The sequence below is a fragment of the Leopardus geoffroyi genome, chromosome C2 (genome assembly GCF_018350155.1).
Source record: "Leopardus geoffroyi isolate Oge1 chromosome C2, O.geoffroyi_Oge1_pat1.0, whole genome shotgun sequence".
NCBI classification, from domain to species: Eukaryota; Metazoa; Chordata; class Mammalia; order Carnivora; family Felidae; genus Leopardus; species Leopardus geoffroyi.
Window position 1 is genome coordinate 121,549,374 of NC_059333.1, and position 8,052 is coordinate 121,557,425.

An 8,052-nucleotide genomic window follows, 5' to 3' on the forward strand; every position below is an offset into this window, starting at 1 on the left:
CATGAACAATACAGATTCCTTGGGTTCCTCAAGAAATTAAGAATAGAAATACCATATGATCCAGCAGTTCCACTTCTGTGTATCTACCGAAAGAAAACAAAAACACTAATTCAGAAAGATGTATGCACCCTTATGTTCATTGTAGTATTACTTACAATAGCCAAGATATGGAAGAAACCTAAGTGTCCATCAAGGTACAACAGAGAAAGACAAATATCGTATGATTTCTTCTATATGTGGAATCTAAAAACAAACAAAACAGAAACGGACTCATAAAAAGAGATTGAACTGGTAGTTGCCAGAGGAGAGGGAGTTGGAGGATGGGCACAAGAGGTGAAGGGAACTAAAAAATACAAACTTTCAGTTTTGTACTGATCAAGTCAGGGAGATGAAAAAGTACAGCAGAGGGAATGTATTCAATAATATTTTAATAACTTTGTATGGTGACAGGTAGTTACTACACTTGTCATGGTGAGCATTTTGCAATGCATATAAATATCAAGTCAGTATGTTGTACACCTGAAACTCAAATAATCCTGTATGTCAACTGTGCTTCAAAAAATACAGATTCCTGAGCCTCTGTGAGTCTGGTTTACTAGGTCTGAGGCCTTGCCTAAGAATCTGTATTTCACAAGCTCCCCAAATACTCAGATATAGAAATCAGGTTTGGAAACCACTGGTTCAGTGTGCTTTTAATAGGAAACAAAACGTAATGTTTTAAATCCTTGAATTACAAATATTAGAATAGGGAAAAGAAAGATTCTACATGTCATATGAAAGTGATCAGATTTCAAGACTTGAGTTTTTTTGGTTTTTTTGTAGGCTGGGATCACTATGGAAGCAACTTAGCACTGGGGGCAGGTGAGATCCTTAAGATTTCTCTCTTTTTCTCCCCCAAGGGACAGTTTCATGATCCTTTTATTATTTTTTTAAATAGTATTACAAATATTCCTGAAGTTCATATTAGTATATGATACCATTGGCCTTTGTAGGCCAGACAGCATGATAAGCTGACTTCTATAGATGGCTTATGGTCCTAAGGGGGTGTCCCAAGGTGTAATGTTGTAAGCAAGATTAATCATAAATTAAGTGTATATATGCCCTTTGCCAAAATGATAAAAGCCAAAAAAAGGGTAGCAGAAGGAGGTCTTAAATTTCAGGGTTTTGATGGTACTATTTTACTGAAAAAGAACTTTTCCATGATTTTTAACAGCTAATATAATGCCTTCATCATCTCACCTCTTTGGCTCAATGCCATGGGGACCACCAGTGCCAGTTCCTGGGAAGCCTTTTCATCATGCTTCATATTCTGGGACCATGCCCATGGCTGGGGGAATGCCCAGTGGTGTGCATAATCAGTTCATACCTCTACAGGTGAGACCTGAAAAGAGAATTACTATATATATATATATATCTGTGTGTATGTGTGTGTGTGTGTCATATATGACATATGTATACATGCGTGTACACATGTGTATACATATGTATATACATGTGTATACATGTGTATATGTATACATAAATACATAAATATGTGTATGTGTGTGTGTGTATATATATATATATATATTACATTTTATTTATTTTTGATAGAGACAGAGCACAAGTGGGGGAGGGGCAGAGAGAGACAGAGACACAGAATCCGAAGTAGGCTCCAGGCTCTGAGCTGTGAGCACAGAGCCCGATGCAAGGCTTGAACTCACAAACCACGACATAATGACCTGAGCCAAAGTCGGACACTTAACTGACTGAGCCACCCAGGTGCCCCAAGAATTACTGTATTTTTTAGAGAGTTCATTTTTTAATGCTCAAGGACTATTGAGAAAAATTTGTTTATTTAATTATTACTGATTCAAGGCCAACTAGAAGTCCAGTACTGGTCTGGATGCTAAGAATATGTATTATGACCATTAGTCGGGGCAGCTGGCCCAGTTGGTAGATCATGCGACTCTTGATCTTGGAGTCGTGAGTTTGAGCCCTACATTGGACGTAGAGATTACTTTTAAAAAATTAAAAATAATTTTTTAGAAAAAATAATACATTTTGACCAGTGGTGATCAATCTGACCTGGTTCCTGCTATCTTGAGTTTGTGTTCTAATAATTAATAATTGTAGCAAGTAACATTTTTTTCTAGCACAAGTGATTTTAAAATCAGGAATATAAATTTTCTTTAAGTTATGGAGAATTTTTAAATATTTAAATGCCTTTAATTGCTGAAGTCTGGTTTGGAGATAATAAGTAGAAATCACAAGTCAGCATTATTGACAGACATTAGCAACATGCTTAATGACACTAGTTTTTTCTGCCTGCATTGTTAATTAATGATGCTTTTATTCCTTAAAGGTTACTAAGAAAAGGGTTGCAAACAAAAAGAACTTTGAGAGTAAGGAGGCCCAGAGTGCTCCAGCTACCCCACTTCAGACTAGCCAGCCAACATCTTCCAATGTCACCAAAGTGATTCCACAGGAGACTTCATCAGCTTCCTTAAAGTCCTCTCAAATTACTCAACCTGCTTCTTCTTTTCAAGTTGAAGGCGCCTCCCAAGGCCACAGTATGTCTCACCACAAGTCAACACCAAGCTCTTCTTCAAGAAGAAAATCAAGAAAACTGGCTGTCAATTTTGGTGTTCCTAAACCTTCTGAATAAATTTGGTACTTGGAATTAAATTAATTTCTTTTCTTTCCAGCCAGCTTTTTAGAAATACATATCTGTGTCTCATAAAAAATTGGAATGTGCTATTTTAAAATAATATGTTTCAATTAAAATTTTTGATTTGTTGTCAGGCACTTTTCATGCTATATCAAATTGTGCATCTTAAACATGTACAGTTTGTTTTACATCAATTATACCTCAGTAAAGCTGTAAAAAAGAAAAAAAGCTAAATTAAACCTTGTGTTAAAATAGTATCAGTGGACTAAGCATTAAAATGTACCACTCTAACTATCGGCCTCATCATTAGAAGCATCCTAAACTATGACGTAGACATCATAGTGCAATAATAATAAATTTTGACACTCTTGAGGGATAATTAAATGGAGCGTGAAAATCGGGCCTCAAGTATAATTTACCAAGTGTGGATTTTATTTCTCTTTTTAATGATGTAACAAGTTTATCAGGAGAATGGCTCTTATTTATAAGTATTTTAACTTAGGTTTTGTTGTCTCTGAGGGTCCTTTAGACCTGCTGTGAAACGATCACACTTGTGGTGGTGCTGCCAGTTTTGCTTTATTCTAGATTTTGTACCAAAGCAAGTTTAGAATATTGGTCAGAGTATTTCATTTAACTGCTTAGAACTATAAATAGCAATCTAGATTTGAGCAAGTAATTACAATTTTTTAGAATACTCAAAAACCAGCATTAGTAATTTCTAATAAAATTAAGTTTCAAAATCTACAGGGTACAATGACCACAAATTAACCTTCTAACAGAGTAAAGTAAAATCTATTAATCATGTTGTTAGTTGAAATAAATTGTGTTACTCTTTTGTATAGCTTTTTACCTGCTTACCTAAACATATGTGAGAGTTCCACTGTTGATCCTTGTAGTGCTTCTTGGGACTGATGAAATTCTAATTTTTAAAAAAATTCTAAGGTGTGCTATAATACAGGCACAATCAGTTTGTGGTGTACTTAATTTACATGACAAATGCCTGTCTCATTCTGTTCCCACATTTTTAGCTTTATGCTGAACTGTTCAGTGACGCTGGCATTTTGTCTTTGCATGTCATGTGTGGGTGTGTAGCGTTCAAGCTATGGCTGTTGAAATTATTTTAGAATTTATGAAAACTTCTCAGTGGTACCAGGGCCTGAGTTTTTATATATATATTTATCCTTTAGTTTTTGTGATATGCTTATATTTTTAAGGAAGTAAGTTATCATACTTTTTTAAGAGTAGAAACCATAATGTTTATATGGAGCTGCTTATTATTATATCCAGTTTCATTGAACTCATTAAAAACTCTGCCATGAGTCTTAAAGTAGTCTATTTGTTTTTTAATGCTGGCATTGAACTAAATGGATTCCTTTCTCTAACTGCTGATTTCAGAGTTTCTCTATATGTTAATAGGATATTTGTATATTAGTAGTGCCTTTAGTATAAGAGATAAATGTTCATTATCTGGCATTTATTATAGTCATGTGAGTTTCTGTGATTTTATTTTCTGTTAATTTTCCAGATTCAAATGTTCATTGGTTCCCAGCGTTCCCTTGTTGGGAATGTTTATCTGTAGTGGGATATTGAATAATGAGGCTGAAATAATTCTCAATGTTTGTCCTCATTATCTCACAGACTCTCTATTTATTTTAAAAGGAAACATCTATTATAGGAATACAATACAAAAAAGTGAAATTATGACAGTAATTTTCTGTCAACCTCTACTACTTTAGAGTGTGTAATATTTTTCACCTTATGTACCTGTACAAACCAGCAGTCAAGAATTGTCTCACTCATCATTGCTATGTGACCCCTCTAAAAATAGTGCACAACCCACATCTTTTTTAGAGTACAGAGCATGTGCCATCTTCTGAAAACTCCAAGAAAAGTTCCAACAGGCATATTGCCACCGAACTCATAAAGATATTTCCCGTGTTTGAGCAAAGTGAGCTGATAATTCTCCATGCATAGGCAGTAGAAGTGTTTTCTTTTTGTTCTTTCCTCCATTTTTTAAAAAACATAGTATTCTAAAGGTCAAGATTAAAGAGAGATTAAAATAGGAAAGCGCTTGATAGTGACTAGATAGTGGTCAAGCCTTCATGTCTTTTCCTTTCCCCCTTGTAGACCTATTCTAGATGTGGGCATGAGGTCAATAGATCAACAGGACTTGTGCCTCCCTGTGGAGGCTGTGAGAAGTAGAGGCTGTTTTTATCTCATGATAATCTTGGAGACTGGATTCACTGATAGTATGGGAAACTTAAAATTTTTCCCTTTCGGATGGGGCAGACTCAAACCAGCTCAAAGTATAGAAATATGCCCATTTGTTGAATCTGTTATAAACGTTCAATGAAAGCTGCGGTCTGTATAGGGCACGGAAGAAGAGAGTCCCCAAATGCTTCATGCTTCCACATAACTACAGCAGTTAAATCTAAATATTCTTATTCAATAATTTTTTTTTTGAGTGCATTAAATGAATTTTGAAGATTGATTCTTCTAGTCTCATCATACCTTGTTACCGTTTCCTGCATTACCTGATCATTACCTGAGTTTTATAATTTGACAGAATGTAATTGATTTAAACATCATGTAGACTAAAGTCTTAAACATCAGAGAGACAGTTGCATGGAAAATTATTTTTGCCACTGTGTGTACGGTTTCAAGTTAAGACTTCCTTGCTTTTCAGAGGGATAAGTAGTTCCTTTAGAACTGAAAAGATAAGGTGTTTTTTGTTTTTGTTTTTGTTTTTCTGTTGGTGGGAGAAATAACTCTTAATGCAGGTTTTTTGTTGTTTATTTCCTCTTCTATGATCAGGTGATCAGGTATTTGCTTTGGTTTTAGACTGATATTTCCAAACTAATCCAAATTCTTCGTTTCAAGGGGAGGGTCAGTGAAGAGGTAGAAGAAGCAATCTAATTAAATAAGATCAATCACTCCATTTTCAGACTATATTTCTAGCTCAAGGAAGTAGATAAGCTGCAGGGGCTTTTTTAGTCACTCACTTTTTAATCATCTGTTCTATTTGTATTAATGAATCATACATTTTTATAATGGTAGTCTAATTTTTACATTAAGTAAATAGAACTGTCCAGATCTCCATTGAAATTAGGCCTAATGTGCTTTGTGTCATCGTTCAGAGCATCTTTTTTAAAGCAACTGTGTACACTTCAACAACTTTTTGAGCTTTCTATCTTTCTTAGGATCATCTTGCTTTCAAATTACATTTTTACTGTAGAGGACAATTAATGTATTGGAAAGAAATAACTGTGACAGGCATTCTCTACTCAAAAAAAAAAAAAAAAATCACAGAAGTTCCTTTATCATTTTTCTAGAGATAGTGATAGTACTCAAACTGACAGTGTTCTTTACATATATTTTGTAAGCTTTGTCAGTGGAATAGTCTTTTTCATGGGAGCTTCCTTTTCCTAGTCAGGATAAGGCTTAAAATTCCAGAAATGAATATTTTTCAAACTGACCTGGTTCGTATTTCCATCAGACTTCTCCATCTTCCACCAGGGGGCAGTAAGAGACAGTGTTGAAACAGAGAGACAACAGTGCTGAGTCAGCATGCGTGTGGAAGTGTCAATGTTACAACACTGAGTTAAAAGCTCCGACGGCACTGATTTTTTTTTTTTTTTTAAGAGGGAAAAAAATGTATAAAATAGTTTTAGTAATGAAGAATATCAGGAATATAGCTGCTTTTGTATTTGTGTGTATGTCAGTGAACCAACAATTATGCCTTGCTCAATCAATGCATTCAGCCATCTCAAGTGCAATTTGTGATGGAGACTCTGGTTTCCAGTAGATAGTTTTACGTAGTTAAACCTGTAAAAATTAATTTTTTTCCAGAAGTACAGCCATTGCTGTTGATTTCGGCAGTTGGTATACTATTAAATTGCCTAGGCCAAATAATTAAGCTTCTACAGATATTTTAGTATTGTGAAGCTAAATTCTCATACTGTTTCTCATGAAATAATAGGACTGAGAATTTGGTCCACAGTTTGCTTTAAGTTATTTTATTCCTTTCCCTTTACAGCTAAGGGGCTTTTTCCTTTGTTTTTGGTTTGGTTTTTTTGTTGTTTTGTTTTGTTTTGTTGCTTCAGGTCTCTTACATTTTCTTTTGCTTGCACCCAGTTGCTTCTCTGAGGGTTTTCATCTATTTTGATATATGAGTAATAAATCGTGTGCTATATAATTAAAGTGTTCAACATTCTGTTCATTTAAACAATATAAGTATAATTCATACATATGTATCTTAACTCATTTCTTTTCTCACATAGCTATTTTATAAGTAATTGGAATTTTTCATTAGATCTTATACAGAGCAGTATTTTATTAAAAATTCAAAAGGGAAGACTTTTATGTGCTCATTTTGTAGTTTTGGTTTTTTAAATATCTTTACATTGTCTGCAATTAAAGTGTTTTAAACTTGCATTGGAATGGACTCCGAATGTATTTTTTGTGTATTTTTGTGTTAAGTTGTACATTTGTAGATTTCTAGCATGAAGTTAGCCTCAAAATGTTGTGCAGAAGGATTTTAAAATATGAGAGTCATTGAAAGAGTTAAAACATCTATACATGTTAAATGCTATATGGATTTTAATTAAACCTTGAGAATGATTTCATAAGCTGTTTTTTCTTGTATATTTACATTAGTATCAAAAGTAGAAACATCACAGTATTCACTTAAACCCTATATCTTTTTATATCTGTATCTTGAATCTGTGTCATTTAAACTGAGACAGCATGGTTAGTGGAGAAAGTCTGAAGACTGTAGATTGAGATGGCCACTGTTCAGATCCTTTCTCTACTTATTACTAGTTGTAAATAAATCATTATATTAGCTTTGGCAAGTTACATAAGGTATAAGCCTCAGTTTCTTCATCTTCTAAAAGGAAGAAAACATTCTTCATGTTGTTAATATGTATAAAGCACTATGTACATACTAGGTGTATTACAAATGTTAGTAAATAAGGATTTATCCTTTGTATATGAAGATCTATCCCAAATATACAGTCCTCTGAATGGTGCCAAATGCCTTTATGCTTTTCCCACTGAGTCACTCTCCAGTATCCAGTTTGTAGAGTCCTTGTGCCTGACCTGGCCATCTGGGAGACTCTTCTCTCTCTGTTCTTTTTTCCTGTCATGATCCCCTGTATCTTTTCTACCATGCAAGGGAAGGTTCTTACAGAGCTACATAGAAAGAGGCTCTCATTTCTACTCATCAGACTGGGGAATCTACCAAGACTCACATCTTGCTGATATTAGCCATGTCTCACAATATAATTCCAATGCATTATTTTACCAAAATCTTCCCATGGTATGGGTGAGAAGGAGTTGGAAAGAAGGGCTTAAGGAGGGAGGAACATCTCTTCCTACTATATCTGCTCCCAGTCTGCCTG

General features: G+C 34.5%; 1 protein-coding gene across 4 annotated transcripts in view; it reads left to right on the top strand.

Annotated features, from left to right (window-relative positions):
- Nucleotides 1–7,270, top strand: part of XRN1 (5'-3' exoribonuclease 1) — a 120,255-nt gene extending 112,985 nt beyond the window's left edge. For 3 of the 4 annotated variants that reach the window (XM_045503421.1, XM_045503423.1, XM_045503424.1), the window contains 3 exons: nucleotides 823–861; nucleotides 1,214–1,374; nucleotides 2,345–7,270. In XM_045503421.1, the coding sequence (XP_045359377.1) occupies nucleotides 823–861; nucleotides 1,214–1,374; nucleotides 2,345–2,647 (503 nt within the window). In that variant the 3' untranslated portion in view covers nucleotides 2,648–7,270. The remainder of the gene's footprint in view (nucleotides 1–822; nucleotides 862–1,213; nucleotides 1,375–2,344) is intronic. The other variant, XM_045503422.1, reaches the window with a different exon arrangement.
- The last annotated feature ends 782 nt before the right edge of the window (nucleotides 7,271–8,052 follow it).